At 44.4% G+C, this 21,887-nt stretch overlaps 1 protein-coding gene across 1 annotated transcript in view; it reads right to left on the minus strand.

Annotated features, from left to right (window-relative positions):
- Positions 1-21,887, minus strand: part of SLC35F1 (solute carrier family 35 member F1) — a 493,442-nt gene that overhangs the window by 29,699 nt on the left and 441,856 nt on the right. Inside the window, exons 4-6 of the mRNA XM_075553951.1 lie at positions 14,912-15,071; positions 10,891-11,047; positions 9,113-9,165 (exon numbers count right to left, since the gene is read on the minus strand). Coding sequence (XP_075410066.1) covers positions 9,113-9,165; positions 10,891-11,047; positions 14,912-15,071 — 370 coding nt within the window. The remainder of the gene's footprint in view (positions 1-9,112; positions 9,166-10,890; positions 11,048-14,911; positions 15,072-21,887) is intronic.

The following is a 21,887-nucleotide window of genomic DNA, read 5'->3' on the forward strand; positions in this document are numbered from 1 at the left end:
GTCAATACAGTCCAAATGTAGAAATATAATACTTATAGAAAGAAATAGGGTAAAACAAAAATAAGAATAAACACTGTACTTCAGTGCCTACATGGACATTAGATGTATCTAAGTAACTTTTCCAAAGAGATCCTTCATTAAATGGGTCTGAAGTGTATCCTCTGAAGCTTGTGAATTTTGTAGGATTTGAATAATATCTAATTCCTCTGATTATAAACACCAATGATTCTTCCTAAGAGAAATTTGATTTTTGCTTTGCCTATATGAAAAGGAATTATGGGTAAAAATCATCAATCTTTAATTTTCTGGTCCTGAAATTAAGGAAAGCCACAGAAGATCTAAAAAAAAAAATCCTTTTTAACATTAAGAAAACAATACAATATAAAAAGAATTTGTTTGAACATTAAGAAAGGAAACTCAGTACAATAGCCCCCTCTAGTGTGGTAGAAATGTCCCAAGAGGAAGTGGAATAATCACTTCTCATTGTAGCACTATAAATGTCCTCACAAGAGTACTCTGTCATTGTCTTGCCACATGGATTTTTGGTCTCCCCCCCCCCCAGAAGTATTAGCCCTCTAAGAGTGGTCAATTCTCCCATTTGGGAGTTTCATTTTCCTTATAACCAAGTGACTAAAAAAATGTAATAGTAAATAATCTATGTTTAATACAGGAAAGGACATAAATATAGTTAGGTACTGTCATGGAAACTGGGATGAACAGAATAGGGACAAGGCTTATCTCTAAATTTACTCACAAATAATCATCAGACTCGCTGAGAACACGGTTCAGGCACAGGAGTTGCTTTAATACGAGGGCACCCTGATTTTGATCGTGTGGTGAGTGAGCTAGAAGGGTCTGGAATCCCACCTTGCCGAGTACATCAGGGACGCTCAGGTCGGGGTGGGTGTTTTATACCAATGCACTTACTGAACCTTCCACCACTGAGTACCTACTCTGTCCCCAGTTTTCTGCTACTGACTAAGAATACAAAGAAAAGCTTAGAGCTAACTGACATCAGATGTGCATCAGTGCTATGAACAAAGTTGTTTGATAGCTGATAACAACTACATGGAGATGCTTTAGAGCGGTGGTGAGTCCAGGCTTCTTTTTTGAGGGGACTGGAGCACTGAAGGGGTGGGGTGAAGGTTGACGAATATTTTTGGAAATACTGAGAAGGACCATGACCTGTGTGTTCCAGGAACTGCCAGAGGTTGGGCTGAGAAGGATGAACCCAGTGGGCAGAGACATGAGACGGGGTGGGGAGTTAGTGCCGGATAAGTTGTGCCCTGCTTTGGAAGTCTTGGAAAGAAACTTGTATTTTATTCTAGTTGCTCCAGGAAGCCATCAAGGGCTTTGTAGCAGATGGAGAATATGGGTCAGTTTATAGTTTTAGGATGACTTTGACAACTCCATGAGGAAGAGAGCAGGAACGTATGGGAGGTGAAAGGCACACAAGAGATGCCCGGCGCTTGCTTGGGATGGCAAGAACGGAAGTGGAAGGGTTTGTGCGATGCCCCAAGCCCTGAGAGTGGGTTCATGAGCGCTGGGTGAAGCCTCACGTGGTTTACTGAGATGGAAGACCGGTGTGAAAGAAAACAGAAAAGCTTTTAGTTGACCTGCTCAATTTAGACGCCTAAATATCATCCAAAAGGACATGCACAGCAGGGAGTTGAGTGTATAATTTAGGGCTCCGAGAAGAAGTGCGACTTCATAAACACAACTGACTAGGCAGGTAGAAGAGGAAATAGGTGCACAACAGACCACTTATTCTGCAAATCAAGCTCCCTTAAAATGCTTCAGAGCTTAACCATTCTAAGCACATTGTTGGGAACTCCAGAAATTAGAATTAGAGGGTTGGGGGGCAGGAATGCTCACCCTCACAGTTAATCACTTTGCAAGACCAATCGATATTTTTGTATGTTAATAGCTTGTTCTGTGCACACAGCGGAATAAGCCAAATGCACACATGATTACATTGAGCGCGGAAATGCTAGTATTGCTGGAGTGTGCTGTTCTTGAATGGACATTAGCCAGTTAATGGACTTTAGCAAAGCATCTAACTGGCCAACTTGCTGTCCATGTAGGCTTTTCAAACAATTGATTACATGTCCAAATGAATGACCTCAATTATTTGTTGATGGACAATTACGTAATAGCTGCAGCAGTTGCTTATTACTATCGAGTCCATTCTGACTCCTAGAGAGCCCCCAGGACTGAGTGGAAGTAGGATTTCTGGGCCGCTCACCTTTCTTGTAATATCTTTCTCCTGCTGAGCAGCCAGCAGATTCACACCACTGACATTTCAGTTAGCTTAAGCACTGCGCCACCAGGGTACCTTCTCACAGCGTCAGTAACTGCGTTTGTAGATAGAGTGCGTGTACAGCCATTCCTTACTTGAAATGGGCTCTTTCTTATAAAGACAGATGTTGGTTACTGTTGCCCAGGTTCACAAAAGGGAGATTGAAGATATTCAAAATGATCCTATCAGCTAATATTGATCGAGTGCACGCTGTGTGTCAGCAACACACACACACGAACTAATCGCTACAACAGTCTAGAGCCGCTACTCTTATCTTCTTTCTACAGAGAAATAAAGAGCATCTCGGTCAGGAAGTAGAGTGCACACCAGGTCCAACGGAAGACAGTTTATATGGGCAACAAGTCACAAAGGTGCTGATGAGGTGACAGGGGAGATGGGATGGTGACGCAACCCAGAGGCCAGCAGCAAGAGTGAATTTGTCCTCCGACAGCCCCTATAGAGAGACAGGGAAGGAGTCAGATGTGAAATGTCACAAAAAGAGGGGAGCCCGTAGAACCACAGAGGAGACCGAGCCCATTTCAGAGACCTGACTCAAAACAAGAGGAGGCAGGGAGAAATCTTCGGAATCCTCTCTTCTTCGGGCCTTCAAATCTTCCTCTATGGCTGCCACTGACCAAACCCTAGAGGAATCCTGCCAGTGCGAAGGACGCCTAGGAAGTGCAATGTGTGCGAGTCTGTCACTGCAGGGCGAAACAGAGCCGGCTGTGAGCGGGGGCTGACTGTGGGTGAGCAGCAAACGCGCAAACTAAGACCGTGTAGAGGTTGTGTGGCCTGACTTCAGCTTCCACGGCTGTGCGACTTCAAATCCGGAGCGCATAACCATGAAGTTATCCGTGAGTTATTTTGGGGAGAAATAAAGCTTTGAAGATGTATCCTATCTGAATCGAATGTGCTCCCATTTTACATATGATGTATTTATACATGATATATTTTTATATATTATATATGGGAAGCTGCCCCCACCCCCACCCCTGCCATCCTGCAGTTTAGCCCTGGTGGTGCAGTGGTTACACATTGGGGGTTGCTAACCCCAAGGTCAGCTGTTTGAACTCCCAGGCGCTCTGGGAGAGAAGGAGGAGGCGTTCTACTCCTGTAAACAGTTCCAGTCCCAGAGACTCGCGGGGGCCCTTCGACCGTGCCATGTAGGTCAGTGTGAATCAGTACTGACTCGATGGTGGTGAGATACGTTTTTGTATGTGACACGGAGTAGAACTATCGCTCCACATGCATGTCAACCTCAGTGAGTGAGGAAGACTGAAGAAGAGTCGATGGCGCTGGCAGGAGTACGGTGGACCACGGGAAGAACAAACACATCTGTCTTGGAAGAAGTACAACCAGAATGTGCCTTAGCAGCAAGGCCAGGGACACTTCATCTCACGTGCTTCAGACGTGTTGTTCAGAGCCCAATCGCTGGAAAAAGGACATCATGCCAAGTACAGGGGAAGGGCAGAGAAAAGTAAGACCATCGCCACATGGACGCACACAGTGACTCCAGCACTGGATCAACATGACAATTGGGAAGGTGGTACAGGGTCAGGGAGTGTTGCATTCTGTCGTACTCAGGCCCAAACCAACTCCATGGTACCTCACAACAACATAGGCGATGAGTCTTCTGGTTTACCGATTACATAAATGGTACAGTTGACATGACAGGACAGGACTTGATCTATGGTTGCCTCAACTTCCCAGCCTCATAGGAGCTATTGATACATGCATGATGAGGCCAAATACCTAATTATGGCCTCCAAAGAACACAAAAGAGCAGCCAAAGCAAATGATCAACCACCGCATTTACAGTGCAGAACCTCCTAGAAAGCACAGCCCTGGGTGGCAGTTGTTCAGGCACACCTGTCCTTCCGGCCGCATTCCATACCGGCTCTCATGGCTCCCGGGCTTTCCCTCAGCGCGGCAAACGGGATCAAGGGAATGTCTCAGCCATTTACTCAGACTCGGACGGGGACACTACCATGCATGCTCCCCAAGGAGGCATCTTAATGTCTATGTTTTAGTTGGGTGTCCTGAGCAGGTTATTAGACCCAGTCTTTCTGTTCCATAGGTAAAAGAAAAAATAAAACCAAACAGCAATAACTGTTAGCTCCCTCTTTTAATACTCTATCTTGCAATGGACGAATGTAAGAAAAACAAAAACGTTAAAAACAAGCAAACAAACAATGCATTCCAAGTCCATAAAATATAAAACACATCATTCCATTAACTACCACTGGCAAACAACCATCCCACTGCAGACGAGAGATGGAAAGCAGGGAAACCCCAAGGACAGATCATGGGACAGGAAGTCAGTCTTGGGTTTTTCTGGTCTCCTAACCAACCCATTGTGAGGTCCCCACTAGGTCAAGGTGATCAGAGCTCAGTGCTCTGCGGTGACTTTCTAAGAGCACAGAGCTGGTTTGGGGGGCTGCCCGCTCCGGGCGGAGCTGTCTTCCTCCTCTGTGGTCCAGAGTTGCAGATGTGTTGTGCTCTAGTCCAGAAGGAAAGAAAATGCCAAACCTGACACATCCTGTCATTGCCCCCACTTTCTTTTGGTCTAGCTTGTGGGGTGGGAGAGACCAGGCTGGGTCCAACTTCTTTCTGCGTCATTCATTCATGCATTCATTCACCTCTCACTCATCTATAAAAGCATTTATTAAATGCTCGCCATTTACCTAGCTGGACATTAGAACCTTGTAGTAGATCGGGCTCAGGTACTGAGGAAAAAGGTGGCCCTAGAGTAAACAAATCATGAAAATAATAAGGGAGCCCTGGTGGCATAGTGGTCACAAGTTGGGAGGCTAACCACAAGGCTAGCAGTTCAAAACCACCAGCTGCTCCTCAGGAGAAAGGTGAGGACTTTCACTCCTGTACAGAGTTACAGTCTCGGAAACCTACAGGCAGCGCTACTCTATCCTGTAGGTTCATTATGAGTCAGCAGGGACTCGATGGCAGGGAGAGAGTGTAAAAAGGTTTCAAGCCTAAGCGTAGCCCCACTTCAGAAAAAGAAGGGCCCGTATTTCATCCCCCTTCTAGACCACTGTGGCCTCATTTCTGCTCAGGAAGGAAACGGATCGCTCTGTAACGTGCTCCGTTTACACCGCCCTCCAGCATCTCCCACGGCAGTAGATTGACATTTTAATGGCAATACGAGAGCTCAGAATAAAACTATCTTTTGATGATACATTTAACCAATGCTAAATTATAATAGAACCCTGGTGGAAGTGACATGACATCCACATAATTAGAGGACATGTTCTTTTTGATCATTGCTATTACCATCAATATCAAATTAATTTACACTCATGGACCACTTGATGTGAAGTGTTACCAAGCACAGATAACGTTTTGTTTCCTGGGTCTGAGAATCACAAAGGCAAATGCATCTGTGACCTACGTCTGCCTTCCCTTCCCAGCTGCCCCCCTCTCTTTCCCCCTCCCCGCCTCTCTATTGATTTCCATTTAATTATAACATTCTGCAGCAAAACTTGAGATGAATTAAATGGCAGAACTCTGTGACAGACACAAGGCTGGTCAGCCCTTGAAGTCACTTGAGATAACCCGCAGGGAGAGTCCTGCATAATTCTGGAGCTCAGAGTGTGTCTTCAGAGAGAATTATGTTGGCAGCAAGTCGGCCTTGGATGCTTGGGGGTAGGAACAGCGGTGCGGGGGAGTTCCTATCGTCTTTGTCCTTCCCCCGGCACGCAGAGTTTGATGGAGGCTGCTAGTTATGTGGAAGCTCATATAGCAGGAGATGGAATGAGCCGCCCTCTTCAGCACCGGAGGTCGTTATGACTTGAACTGTGTGTCCCCCAAAATGAGTGTTGTAAATTTTAACCCGTGGATGCCATGCCCAAGAGTATTTGTTATGCTAAGGAAGCCATGATCAGGGTACAGTGTGCATTAAACCTCATCATTTTTGAGATCGATGAAGTGCAGAGTGGTTACTGAAGCAAGCCAGCACAGGTGCAGGATTGAGAGAAGGGGTGAGTTGTTCTGCAAGGAAGGCTGGGGTGCAGCAAAGGCTGCGGCGAGGACTTTTCCCAGAGGGGAGGGGACAGAGAGGTGTCTGGCAGGATTGGGGCCCTGCAATCAGACATGGAGCCTCCTCCATCACAAGAAATGAACCCTGTGGCGCTTCAGTGAGAGCAGCACTAGCAAGCTCCAATCTCACCTGGACTCCAGCCCCCTTTGTATTAATTCCCCAAACCTACAGACATGGAGTCACTTCCGACGTCTGGCGGCTCCGGGTATTCTATAGGGGCACCGCTCCAGTGGGTTTTCTGGACTGTGGTCTTCACAGAAGGGAACCACAAGAGCTTTTCCCCCTTGGGACCACCGGGCAGGTTTGAATGACCACACCAGTAGGCTAGCAGCTAAGAGCAAACCGCGGGCATTACCTGGGGCTTACGCCTCTGTTTCAAACTCTCTTATAAGCCACGCTCTGCTCAGAGCGGGAAGCCTTCCATCAGGAGATAGGCATTGAAGGGCTATCCCATAGGTTGAGGTCATTAAATGCTGATTGCATCCAGGGCTTGGTGTGTGATCATCAGAGCATCCATCTGTATCTAAAGTATTTCTCCTTTTTTAGTAACAAGTGGTTTTAGAAATAGATATAACCCACGGTGTCCTCAGAGCGTGTCTGCTATTTCCCCTTAAGTCTGCCTGGAGAGCAACCAACCATTTCTTATTCAGAAATGGCTCCCTTCTGAAAGGGTTTTTATAGGCTCAGCATGCCCCTTATACAATTTCTTTTTATAGCTTGCTCTTTTTTAACCTTTGTTAAAGTGCTTTTAAAATTTTTTATGTGATATATATATAATATATATGTAATTATATATATGTAATCACATATATATGTAATCATTTTATTAGGGGCTCACACAACTCTTATCACAATCCATGCATACATCAATGATGTAAAGCACATTTTTACATTCATTGCCCTCATCATTCTCAAAACATTTACTCTCCACTTAAGCCCCTGGCACCAGCTCCTCATTTTTTTCCCTTCCTCGCTGTTCCCCCCTCCCTCATGAACCCGTGATAATTTATAAATTATTGTTTGGTCATATCTTTCACTGTCCGACATATTCCTTCACCCACTTTTCTATTGTCTATCCCCCAGGGGGCAGGTTATATGAATATCCTTGTAATCAGTTCCCCCTTTTCTCCCACCCTCCCTCCGCCCTCCCAGTATCGCCACTCACACCACTGGTCCTGAAGGGATCATCTGTCCTGGATTCCCTGTGTTTCCAGTTCCTATCTGTACCAGTGTACATCCTCTGATCTAGCCATATTTGTAAGGTAGAATTGGGATCATGATACTGGGTGGGGAGGAAGCATTTAGGAACTAGAGGAAAGTTGTATGTTTTATCATTGCTACATCGCACCCTGATTGGCTCATCTCCTCCCCGATACCCTTTTGCAAGGGGATCTCCAGTGGCTGACAAATGGCCTTTGGGTTTCCATTCCACACTCCCCTCCTCATTCAAAATGATATTTTTTGTTCTGATGATGCCTGATACCTGATCCCTTCGACACATCGTGATGACACAGGCTGGTGTGCTTCTTCCATGTGGGCTTTGTTCCTTCTGAGCTACATGGCCACTTGTTTACCTTTAAGCCTTTAAGACCACAGATGCTATATCTTTTGGTAGCTGGGCACCATCAACTTTCTTCACCACATTTGCTTATTCACCTGGTTTGTCTTAAGGGATTGTATCGGGAGGGTGAGCATCATAGAATGCCATTTTAATAGAAGAAAGTATTTTTGCATTGAGGGAGTACTTGAGTAGAGGCTCAGTGTCCATCTGCTACCTTAATACTAAACCTATAATATATGCTACGATAGTTTATTGTGCCAGCCTGGCCGATAAACACAAGTAGGATTAACTGAAGGGCAGAGGGATAAATGGCTCAGTGAGCCTCGCCTTGCTTGTTCTGTGCCTCAGTTTAAAGGGGTACACTACCTGTGGGATGCCTAGCCTGTGGCCTGTGTCGCTGTAAGTTGAGGTCCCTTCAAGCCCACACGATTGGAATGTTCATCTCTGGAGCTGGGGACCGACAATTGATGACAGTTGGGGACCTGCCTTGCTGTTTGCTGCCTGGATATATATAGCCCAGCTCTCTCTACAGAAGGGGACTGGCAACTGGTGGCTCTCAAGCCTTAAAGGACTGCTAGTGTCTCACTGCTTTATAATTTAACTATTAATTTCTTGTATTATCTATCTGTATATAATTTAATGGTTCATTTCTTGTATTATATCTATCTTTATAAATATATTTATATATAATTACTAGCAATCTGGTTTGTCTCTCTAGAGAACCCTGTCTAACACATTTGCACATAGATCTATTTCCCCATCCTCATATATAAATATATTTACATATGTACATACCTTTATTTAGACCTCTATAAATGCCCTTTGCCTCCTAGCTCTTAAAGTGCTACTTTTTAATGTGTTCTGTAGCTTGGCCAGAGAAAATTGCTGTCCCTTTTTTGGGTGTTGTTTTATACACACACATACATATATACAAGTGCGCGCGAGCGCTTTGGGACATTTTATGTTTCTGATACCCTCAGGATGTCTTGACGATGGCAGTGGGCAGAAGCTCAGTCAGGAAGCCATGTAGACCTCTGTAGAGTGCAAGTAGTCCTAACGTGTCAAGGAGCTGTCATTTTCCTTTGCCCTCTGCCTCCTAACAGCTGTCACAGTTCATGTCCCAACCTCATCCACATCACGCTTCAAACACGTGTCCCCGATTTATTCAAGGCGGCATCTTAGGTGAGTAGACCCTTACCTATTTGCCAATCCCAGGGCACCTTCAGAAGCTCCTTGTGCTCCATAATAGCTCTGCAGATTCAAAGAAAGTACATCCAATGAGCAAGATTATGTTGCTTCTTACTTATCTTTTTCTCTCCACCTCTTATTTACCACATTTATACATATAATGAGGCAGCCGATTGAATTTTCAAAAATAACTTTGGGTCATGCAGAGATAAGTCTAATTAGACAGTCTGAGATTGCTCCCTGTAAATTCTTATTAGATGCGGCCAGCTGTGGTGAGAGTGTACCACGGTGGCCTGGTGGGGCTCAGCTCTTCCATCACCTTCATGGAGTTAGCCTAGACCCATTGCTCCTTCTGGGCTTGGATGCTTTCTAAAATGTAAACGATGAGGTTCAGAAATGCCCTGTGCTTGCAGGTTGAATTGATGTCTGGGTTGAGCATTCTCTAGAGCCATGGTCCTCTTCCTGTAAAGAGCATCTAAGTCACCGAAGAACAGGTTAAAACACAATTCCCTGGGCCTCACTCCTAGGAAGTCTGATTTAGGCTGGGATGTGCAGTTCCCACAACTTCACATGTGATCAAGTTCTGCTCGTCCAAGAGCCACATGTTGGAAACCACTGCTGTAGAAAGGGGGGGTGGGGGTGGCACAAAGCATTACTTTGGTTCTAGGGGGCTCTCAATGTCTTGCATTTTTTTGTCACACACCCCACTATGTCTCGGCCACTGTTTTGGCAGTGGGTTATTCAGTTCTACTGAATAAAATGGAAATAAATGAATGCCAGACTCCTGGGCATACATTTTCATATAATAAAAAAAAGCCCATAAAAGGAGGCATTCATCTACAAAATGTTTGAACTCAGCAATTCATTCTCTTCTCATAGAGCTGGAGTACCAAAGTTAGGGAGTTTTAAAATGTCATTTCACTTTTAAAATGTACCCCAAATAAGTCATTTTCAGAAAAGTCTTCCCATCTTCCTGCCTTGATTGCTAGGGAGTGCAGGCGGAGGATTCTTGGAAACAGTCTATTCATTATATTTGTTCAAGGTGATACCAAAATATTCCATAAACATTTTTAGACAATGAACCAATATTACTACAAAGTCCTTGTTTTACAAAAAGAGAGTTAGTGAAAGTAGACTGCATATTCTACTACCCTTTAATCCCTACCTGCAACTAAAATATTTGGTTTTACTTATGGAAAGTTATTCTCGCAACAAACTCTGAGGTATTAATCAGTACCTGGCTTTAATGCCAGAATCATTGCAGAATGTGTGTTTTAAATATTTTGATGCTTCCTGAATACCTGTGTTTTATCTACACCAGTTTAAAGAAAAGTAAACTCTAAATCTCCAAGGGATGAATTAGAATGATGGTCCATTTTCATAATTTCTGGGACAATAGTAAAAAAAATTATAAAAAGGTAATTTTAAACTACAAGGTCTCTAGCGGTACTTGCCATTGGTAAAAAGAAAAACCGTCCCTTTTGAAACAAAAACAAATCATATCATCTACACTTCATTTTTCTAGTCTCTGTTAATAGCTGACTGGTTTGGAAGAATCAGTATACTTCTAGTGCTTTTGTACAAATTATCTTCAAAGCCTTTGGCATTTTTCTATGATTTTAATGACTGTAGTTAGTTTGCGAGAAATGCACTGATGTTTACTTTTCAGATTTCAACAACCCGTGCATGAGAAGCGGGTCTCAGCTCTCTGGCCTTGATACTTCCAAAACGGAGCGGGACAGGAGCTCCTAACGGTCTCTGTCTTTGCTTGTCGGCTATTTTACTCACAGTTGAATTCCACTAAAAAATGCACCGAAGAGTCCAATCATTCCCAGGAACTCGACCCGACTCAGGGTTCGGATGATGTACTCTTCCCAGACGTTCGAAATACCATATAGTGTGGCTCCTCCTAAGACCAGAAGGTCCCCCACCAGCTTGTTCTCTCCTAGACACAAACAAACAAAGAGGACGCAATCAAAATGTTCCTAACAAGAATCTGCATCGGCAAACTCACTGTCTGACTGATTACCCTAATCTAAAAAAAAAAAAAGTCAATCTACTCTTCAGCTATGTATATTCTGACATCAAAGGTGTACCCAACAGGAAGTTTCACCAAGCAAGGGGCCAGCTTTCTCCAGATTGTACCCTTTTCACAAACTCTCTGCTACGTGTGCCCCTGTGAACAAACGCTACTCTGCACACGGATTATACGACCTTCAGGGAGCTTTCCGGCAGTTTAGTGCGCGTGGTATAGCTCCCAGTCCGAATTGCCCCTGCGACTCCGGGGAGGAGCCCTGATGCTGGGAATGAACGAGCAGCTCACACTCATCGGCCATCACCGCTCATACAGAGAGCGCCCTGCATGACAGGGTAGTACTGCCCTGGAGCGTGTCCCAGACCGTAGATGTTTACAGGAGTGGAAAGCGTCCACTTTGCCCCTCGGAGTGGCTGGTGTTTAGCAAGCGCTGAGCTCAATGAGGGACCACCACCACCAGGGCTCGGGTTACAAAAGCAGATGCTTACACTTGTCCTGAATTTGGGGCTGGAGGACAAACGCTTTTCATCACAGAGGTGGGAGCACTTCATAAATCCCCGCCCACCGCTCCCCGCAAATGGTGGTGGGAAGCCAAATACATTTGGGAATCTAGGACCTAGAGAATGCTCAGTGTTTCCAACTGAGCCGTAAAGTCCAGCTGCAACGTTCAGATTATTCCAGTAAATCTGGTAGGAGTGAGCCCCTCCTTTCTAGTCATGCTGGAGAGAGCCCCCGCGCCCCCATCCTACACCTCTTCTGCCTCTATTGCTGCCTGTTTGCTGAGCTTCTGCGCCCCTATCCCGTGCCAGGCTGAGCCCTAGGGCCTGAGCCCTGTGCCTCCGGCTGCCTTCCGCGCCCCTGCTTCACTGGCTCCACATGGCCTGGGGTGAGAAGAGTTGAACTAAGTAGAGAAAGTCAGCGAGGGAAGCATTTATTTACAATTAGACATGAACCAAAATTAGATTTAAAAACTTCATGAGATAAGGAAAATATCAGTTGATAACTGGAAGACAAACAACTGTCATCCACTGGGCTCTAACTCTGATGACCCATGTGTGTCGTTGTGAAGCGCATCAGGTCGGTGCTGCTCAGAGACTGCACAACACAGCGAACCGCCGCCCGGGCCTGGGCCATCGCCCAATGGTCCTCCTGTGTGAGCCCATCCATTCATCTTGTCCAGGGCCCTCCTCTATTTTTCTGCCCCTCTACTTTACCAGGCATGCCCCTCTACTTTACCAGGCATGATGTCCTTCTTCACGGACTGATCTTGCCTTTCTCAGAGAACCATATATATTGTGTTCTGTTGGGGTTCAATGACTGGTTTTTTACAAGCAGATTGCCAGGCCTTTCCTCTGAGGCATCTCTGGGTGTGAGTTTGGCTTTGGGCTTGGAGGCTCATATCAGTGCTCCCCACCCCCAGAAGGCAGTGTGACCCATTTTGGGAAACATTGTTCTCGGTAGTGACTTTTCATGAAAGAACCTCGACAGCACTTGGACGAAGGCCTCTCCCTTCATGCGGCTGTGGGGTTCCCTAGGGTAACCTTCATATTTAATCTAATCAGTGCCACTTCTTCTAAGGCACCTTCCCACTCGAGGATAAGGACGGAAGAGAGGAGGAGAGTGCCTGACAAGAACCAGCTTCAGAGACCACGCCCCAAAGGCTGGGGGCTGGGAGCGCTCAGGGGTTCATGAAGAATGGTCACCTTTGTTCAGCTGCCAGTGAGCTGAGCACCCCATGAGGCCCCCGTGGGAACCCAAACCCGGAGGGAAAGTCTCCAGCTGATCTCCTCGAGCAACGAGGCTGCTGGGACAGAGACTAGAATCTTGGGCAACCTGATTAATCTTTTTATGTCTCAACTATAAAATAATGGCAAAACTTTTCATTTTAAGTAGTTCACATGAGAAATGCTCTATAAAATAAAATGTGTCTATAACTAAATTATAAAAATATAATGAACATGCTTCAGTCTCCTTTCATTTAGGAGACTTTTAGAAGCTCGTGAGGACATGAGGCCATTATTATGAATATCAATTATTGTCGTACCAGAGAAGTGTGGAAATACTGCTTAATAGAATTCTAGGTTAATAAAATTAATTTTATATGAATGGGTTCAGGAAAGTTACATTACAATGAACTATTTTAATAGGAACTCTAGGAATGTCAATCTATCTTTTAAAAGTCCTACAAAGAGGTCACACTGCTTCAATATAAAGTTTCTCCAACCTTTAATCTCAAACTCCACAGTTTCTGTTAAGTGTGTGACAAAGTACTGCACTCGTCAGCATTCTGCGTCTTCACCAGTGCACTGACACGTGTGCATATTAATAATACAGTTCTGTGCAATTGCAAATCCAGAAATATTTTCTAAATAATCGATGACCAAAAAATGAGATATTTTCTTATCATCTCACTGGGAAGAACTTGGTTTTACCCAACCATATTCCTGAATGAAGTATGTGTTATAATAAAAACATTAGAACAGAGAAAGACTGCTGTTTTATATGTAAAATGTGTATTTGGTTCATTGGAAAAGACAACATACAACTCCATGTTCCATGCCTGGTTAGCACAGTAGCTACTGGAATTGGCGGTGTCAGTTTCTGTTCAATGTTCATGGGAAATCACAGCCAGCAAACTTGTCTTTTATTTACGTGTGGAGCCATGATGGGTGACATGTGTTGCACATTGGGGGTGAACGGGCACCTTTGCAATCATGAGAAAATCCCCCACACCAATGCCTTTTCTCCCTCTTCTGAATCCATACTCCTGGTAGCTGACTCCTGACACCCATACCTGTTACTAGTTAGCTTGTGTATCTTACTCTCCTGTGTCTGTCAACACTCCACTCCCGTAAACACTTACAGTCTTGGAAACGCAACGGGCAGTCCTACTCTGTCCTACAGGGTCGCTATGAGTTGACATTGACTCAATGGCAGTGAGTCTTTGATCCATTTTCTTGGTAGCAATATTGGAGGCCATGGACTGTGGCTTCCTCAGTAAGTTCTCGGTGAATATTTGTCTAAATGAACAGAGCAGACTGTAAAGATTATTTCATGTGCGGGTAAAGGCTTTGAATGGCAACAGCTTTTGATCTAGGCATCTTGGGTTCTAATGACATCGCAGAGAATGAAATATACATGTAAAAATGCTTAGCACTTCATCAGTACCTGATCAATGGCAGTGAAGCTCAATGAATCAAGCATTCCCTTTGACTATCCACCTGTCACTTTGGGCTGGACGGTCCTTGTTGTGGATTTAAGTCCTGGTGCTGCAGTGGTTGCGAGTTGACCTAACTCCTAGGCCCCTGTATTTTGCTTCCTTCATTCACTCAACAAACATGATGAAGCATCTGTTATTTGCCATTGTTGCAGGTTCAGAGCTGCTACTGGGTACCATTGATTTGGTTTCCAACATCATAACCTCTGGGGGGCAGCAGAGAACTGTCCCATAAGGTTTTCTAGGCTATGATCTTTATGGGAGTGGCCATCAGGTCTCTCTCCTGCAAAACCACAGGTGGAGTTCAAACTGGCAACCTTCCATCCACTAACAGTTTACTAAGGTTAAACTCTCCGCCCAAGTGCTTCACGGTTGTACCATCAGGACACCAGGCACAGAGTGGGAGGCACATGTGAGGAAGACACCCACATTGAGAAGACCAGGTGCCAGAGGTCCTTGACAATGTCTGCCCAACCATCAGCATCCCATTTTGTGCCTTGGGATTTTTACCTCTCACCCACAGAGGTGCATCACCTGGTGGATGCCTTCAGTCTCACCTGCTCCTTGATGCCTTCCCACAAGCACATCTGCTCCGGCCATGCAACCCATTCCCAGGATACAGACGACGATGCCCACAAAATGCACGGCCTTGTACCGAATCAGCAGGAAGAACCAGGAGAGCAGAATCACCACCGGAATGACGAAACAGTCCAGGAGCTATCGGGAAGGAGGAAGAGAAACAACAGGACGAGTTGGGCAAGTGATAAAGAAAATGACTTCCACTCTGTCCACAGCAGGTTGCCCCAGACCCTGCTTTTGTTTTGTTTTTCATTTTGGTATCTGTGTGTGTGTAACGTCATAATTGATGCATTTAAAACAGACTCTCTAAATCAAATACAAATTAACTTTTTCACTTAATTGTAAGCATCTTTCAAGTCTCAAGGGCAAAAGCAGATGATACATCAGTAAGAAAAGCCGGCGGCAGACATTCCTGCCTTCTCTGTGTCTGGGGCATCTTGGCCTCCCCACTGTCTCAGAACCACGGCCAATTCCACAAGAACACACAGGATACTGAGAAACCATGCTGACCCGTTTTAGATGGGTCCGTTGCTTTAGAAGGACACGTGAGAATGGAGAGAGAGTGCAAAGGTCTGAGCATGTTTTAGCAATGATTGGATCTTAGATAAAAGATCATCTACAAATTTAAATTCGCTCAGATAACTGTCTCTCCACCACCAGGACATGACAGTAAATCTCTGTTATGTATGCAGAGTGCCTGGCTTACAGACCATTTGTACTTGTCCTTTGTTGTCATTGTTGGGTGCTATGGCGTCAGTTCCGTCTCCTCGTGATCTGATCTAGGACAGACGAGAAACTGTCCGTCCTGCACTCTCCTCACCCTCACTGTCATGTTTGAGCCCACCGTGGCCGCAGCTGCGTCCATCCATTTGGTTCAGGGAAGTCCTCTTTGTCACTGACTCTCTAGGTTACCAGTCAGGATGTCCTTCCCCAGGATCGGGTCTCTCCAGCATTACGTCTAACGGAAGTGAGATAAAGCCTCGCTATCACCATTCTCAAAGAACATTCTTCCACGACAGTGCTTGTTCTTCAATAGGGCATGATATATTCTGTATTTCATCGACGCCATAATCAAAAACATCAATTCGTCTCTAGTCCACCTTATTAATTGTGGAGTTTTCAGATACAGATAAGATGGTTGAAAGTATTGTCATGGCTGGAGGTACTGAGCACCAATCTGGCACACTGGGGTCTTCAGGGTGGTGTCTTTACTGTTAACACTGCACAAAGGCCTTTTGGTCGTCCTTCCTTTCTCCTCGCTGGCAACGATCCAAGGCTGTTTCCTTCTGTGAATACCTTTTCTCGACTTTCTATAATAGTGGTCTCAGGCGGTATTTATTCTTTGTGGCTTATTTTACTCAGCATAAGGTTCTCCAGGTTCATCACAAACAGCAAAACGCACACACCCCATCGCCGTTGCCAGTGAGACACGGAAAACCTACACAGAGTGCTCTGTCCTCCAGAAGACAGCCTCCTCTTTCTCCCTGGGAGTGGCTGCTGGCTTTGGGCCACCATAGTGCCCCCAGGGCTAATTTTGATGCAGGAAAAGGCAATACACAAAAAGGGAGTGATCAGTATAATATCACTAAATCAAAGGAAGACACTGAGAAGTACACAAGTGTTATAGACCACAAAGGTCAATGCAGTTACATCTATCACATACCATTACACAACCTGGCAATAACAACTAACAATCTAGAAGGGATACACAGGCAAGTATGCGAGCGGGTCTAGACGCATAACCATATGTAGCTTGGGGCAGTGCAGTGAATCATTTACTATGGTCTTCTAAAATAGTATTATTGGACTACCATTTAGACATTATACAATTCAATAGCTCAGTCACAGTAAGAGTTGTGTAGTCATTACCACAATCAATTTTAGGACGTTTTCCTCTTTCTTGTAGTCATGTGGTTAGCTTCCCATTCCCCCCAACCTCCCGTCACACCCCGGGGTCATCATTAATTTAGTTACTGTCGCTATAGATTTACCGATCCTGGATTTCAGATTCAGAAAAATAGATAAAAAAAACAAACAAAAGAAGAACTCAACAACTATGACTAAGTGAGACAGAGAAAAACCTCAATTGATAAAAAGCTGACAACACTGAAAACTGGAACAAATTAAAACTGGGTCAAAAGGGCGACTGGATGAAAGAGTGGTGCATTTTAGCCTAACTACCCCTGCCACCGTCCACTCTGCAACGTTCTCCGTCTGGAGCAAGGCTGCTCGCCTCGCTGGAGCAGGGGCAGAAGACGGTCACCAGAGGTCTACTTTGCACGTGGGGGCGCTGCCAATGAACTCTGGGCTTCCAGTGTTTTCTACAGCCTTCAAAAAACTGGGTGTTCAGAAGTTAGCTCTTTTGGATTTGAATTTTATTATTGATAATCTTTGGGTTACACAGGCTATTGTGCTTCTTCACTTAGATGGCTATTTCTTTTAAGACCAGCCTTTAAGACCCCAGGCACTATTCTTTCTGAGAGTTGGACACCATGTAATTTCTTCACCACACTTTGCTGTAGTACTTACCGTATAGCTTAAGTGATCTATTCATGAAAATGAGTATCAAGTAGGGCCATGTTATAAGCACTAATTGTTCTTAGATTAGGGATACAATTAATTGTGAGCTCAAAACCTACTCATATATCTGTGGTTTACTCCTGGCTCATTTTAGAGACATCGTTATTATTTTGTTGGTGACAATTATAAATCTTCCCCATGCGATTTAGGGTAATTTTATTGAACCAAGAAGGGAATATAACAGATCAGTAATGGGATCAAAGCCAAGCCAGAATGCCTCTGTGGAGCCCCCAAAATAGACTTCAGGCTAGGAGGGGCAATTCCTGGAACCCCTCAGGACCAGTGGGAAGACAGTCATAAAGGTCAGCGGACAGATCTGGAATTATCTATGCTTCTTTTGGGCTAGTTATTATATATATTCTGCCCCCCCTTCTTTTTATTCATTTTTTTCTTTTTGTATTGTCTACATTGTTGTTAGGTTGCCTACTTATATAAAAGAGGCATGGGAGTAAGCCAGAGGAGAAAGCAATGGGACCAGAGGGCCTTAGGGGTTGGGGGGAAGGAGGTGGGGGAAAGGAGCAGTGAGCAAACAACACCAAAGACAGGGAACAACGAGAATGAAAATCAACAACAAAAAGGGCATAGAGATCCCGGGGATGCTGGAGCAACAGCACTCTATCTGTGAGGAATTACTAAGAGGTGCAAAAAGGTGAGTGTGATGGCGAAGCAGGAAGAAGGTAAAAGGAAACAGAGGAAACATTTAGGAAGCGAAGCTATGGATAGAGGTATAAACATAAAGTGTGCCCTTATGTAAATATATTATTTATAAAAATAGAGGTATTGGCATATGTACACATATTTATTTATATGGCAATACATTCAGGAAGTGAATGGACGTTGGGCCTCTACTCAAACCCTCCCTCAACACAAAAGTACTTTGTTCAAACAACCTGACATTCTGTGACGAATATCCTCCTACCACGATCGCCGAATACACAATGGGTGCACAAAAAATGTGATGTAGAAAGCTGAAGGTGCCCAGCTATCAAATGATATAGCATCTGGGGTCTTAAAGGCTTGATGGTAAACAAGCGGCCATCTAGCAGAGAAATAACAAGACCACATAGAAGGAGCACACCAGCCTGTACAATCATGAGGTGTCAAATGAATCAGGCAATATGTACCAGAAGACGCCCCAAAAAACAAACAAAAAACCCCATATTGTTGAGAATGAAGGAGGTCAGAGCAGAGATCCCAATCCCGTCTATAGTCAATGGAACATCCCCTCACAGAAGGGTCACAAGGATGGGATGAGTCAATAGGGTGCAGTATAGCACCAATGAAACACAATATTCCTCTGATTACTTGAAGCTTCCTCACCTCCCACTATCATGTCCCCAATCCTGCCTTTAACTGTGGGCTATGCCGGGGCATGTAGACAGGTACAGATAAGAGCTCACAACACATGGAATCCAGATCAGATAACCCCCTCGGGTACAGAATTGGGAGTAGCAATACTCAGAGGTTATGAGGAAGGTGGGGAAAGGAGGGAGGAAGAAACCATGGGGAAGGGAGACAGCAGTCAGTGTAAGATATGAAAATAATAATTCATAATTTATCAAGGGCTCATGAGGGCGGGGAAGGGGGAGGGAGGGTAAAAAGAGGAGCTGATACCAAGAGGTTATGTAGAAAATAAATGTTTAGAAAATAATGATGGGAACATATGGACAAATATGCTTGATAACATTGATGCATGGATTGATAGAAGAGCCCTAAAAGCACCCAATAAAATGATCTCTAAAAAAAAAAAAGTAAAGAAAGAAAAAGTAAAGTCTGGTTCACTAAGTAGGGTTTCCAAATCAGATGAATCTGGTTGTGGCCTATGAAGGATGTGTGTACCTCAAAAGGCCAGGGTCTAAAGTTCCAGTTTCTATAGCACATGAACTGGGTCAACAAGGGCTGGACCGGAAACAGGTCAAAAGCAGTCCAATTAGCATGATAATACCAGTTGTATTCTTCCCTTGGGGTCTACATAAGTAACATTATGCATTTCCCCAATGGCAGGTTGTTTCACTTGGTTTAGCCACCAACAAAAGTATAATCGCCTTCTCCGAGACAGACATGTCCATGGCCCCTTGACTTGAATTTCTAGTGAGGTTTTCTAATCACTCTTGCAACAAGGTTTATTGATTTAGGGTGACTGTAGAACAAAGTTTTGTGGCAATAGCTAATTGATCTCCTTCTCCTCAATCTTTTGAAACTGATCCCAAATGAGGTGAGGTCTCCACTCTCAAAGTGGTTTTAAATGTACACAGAAGGGGCTGCTACAGGGTTCATAGGCACTAGGCAGGCTCACTACCTCATTTCTTGGAGACAGGATTAGAAGGTCACATGACCTAAAATCAGAAGCCTGCTTTTGTCTTGCTATTTATCTTTATAGTAATATAGACTCACATAATATTTGTGCGTTTTGTGACTGGCTAACCAGTATAATGGTCTCCAGGTCCATCCATGTCATGGGGTGCTGTGGTTTCATCACTGCTTTTTAGGGATCCATTGTATTCTATTGTGTATTTACACGAGAGTTTCTCTATCCATCCTTCTACTGATGGGTCTTAGTAACCCCAGTCTTTGTAATGTCCACAAAATGATTTTTGTTTCCTTTTGTGTCTGGGTAGGAGAAGGTGGGGAGGATGCTAATACATTATATGAATTAATTGTAAGTGATTGTTTATAGGGTTAATTTTGGTGTGAAAAGTTGGAGCTTTTATTTGGGAATTGGTCGATTTTGCCAGCCTGCTGGGTACAGAATGAGTCATCCTGTGAAAAGGAGAGACCCCACTGCCATCTAGAAAGAGTAGTCAAGAGAGTAGCACGTCCATTAGACTCCAAGATCCTTTTCCTTGGAATCTACTTAATCAGGCACAGGAAGCGGTGACACTGGAGGAATGGCAGAGTAGTAACATCAGAACCAATGCTTCCCGACCGAGTAAAAATAGATGCCTTTAAACAGGAGGCTCGGTTTTGAGCTGCGGTACCTCCAGGCACCCCCTGGAGCAAAGCTAAGCAAGCTGACCTCTGGGGTTAGAGCGGAGAGCCTTCAACCGGAGACTCATGATGGAGTGGAGTGACCTCTAGGCACATACCAACAGCGTCAAAATATCTTTTCCATACAGCAGGACAGTGGCTAGAACAAGGGACCAAAGACCAGGAAAGACTGCAGACACAACAGAGAAGAGGCTGTCCTGACCAAGAACTCTATCCTGAACCTTTCTGATCCCAAATTGTACCTGTTAACTTCTCTAATAAGTGCCTCGATGGTGAGTATGGTCTGTGTGTACTGTGGAGCTCTGGAGACAGAGAGGGTGTATTTCTGGGAACAGCTGGGGTCACAACTGGTAAGAAGGCGGGAAGGTGGAGGCATTTCTGATGCCAGCTTCTTAGATATTAGCCTTTCACGGATATGGCGTTTGATTCTCCTTCCTCTTTGTAAAGCCGGAGGCTACATGCTGCCCCATGCCCTTTTACAGTTAGACAGATTATATTTCTACATAAATACATATATATACACACTATAAATATACCCATGTATACAACAGAGCAAACAAAGGACAAAGAAATGTAGACTTCTTAGCCAGAACCAAGTACCTTGTGGGAATGAATGAATCACTGGGCGTGAAGACTTAGGACCGCAATGCTACATCAACTGGCAAAACATAGTTCACAAGGATTATATTCTAAAACCTACCGTGATAAGTAACAACTGGAGTCTGAAAAACTAGCAAGTGGCCATCTAAGGTGTAAAGAATGTTTTTTTCCTGTCTGAAGGAAAGAGGAGGTAAGAAAGATCAAAGACTCAAGGAAACAATTAGTCCAAAGTCCTACTAAAGAGAATCAGAATTCGATGGTGGTGCCTGGCTACTGACTTCTCTGATTGGACTCACTGTTCTGGAATGGAAGGAAAATATAGACCAATATTCAAAATCATAAAAGAACTGGATTTACCAATCTGATGGAGACTTGTACTCCCCAAGACATGGAACTGAACCTGTCTCCAGGGATCATGTAGCCAATAATAACTCTCATGAGGAATGTACCCCTTAGAATAACCAATAATAATAGAAAACTAAAGGGATATCGCTAACTGACATCAGATGGGACCTTGGCTCAAAGCAAAGCATGCCTGATAGAGGTTTACTTGAGATTGATTGATGATGGAAAGGCATTCAAAAATGTGGATCCGAATAAACTGGAGAACAGTGACAAGAATGGGAATTCCAACCGATCACAAGGATCTGCATGTAACCTCCTCCCTGGGGGATGGACAGCAGAACAGTGGGTGAAGGGAGATATTAGACAGTGTAAGATATGACAAAATAATAATAATTTATGAATTATGAAGGGTTCATGAGGAAGTAGAGAGGGAGGAGAAAA

Source organism: Tenrec ecaudatus, chromosome 7, assembly GCF_050624435.1.
Source record: "Tenrec ecaudatus isolate mTenEca1 chromosome 7, mTenEca1.hap1, whole genome shotgun sequence".
NCBI classification, from domain to species: Eukaryota; Metazoa; Chordata; class Mammalia; order Afrosoricida; family Tenrecidae; genus Tenrec; species Tenrec ecaudatus.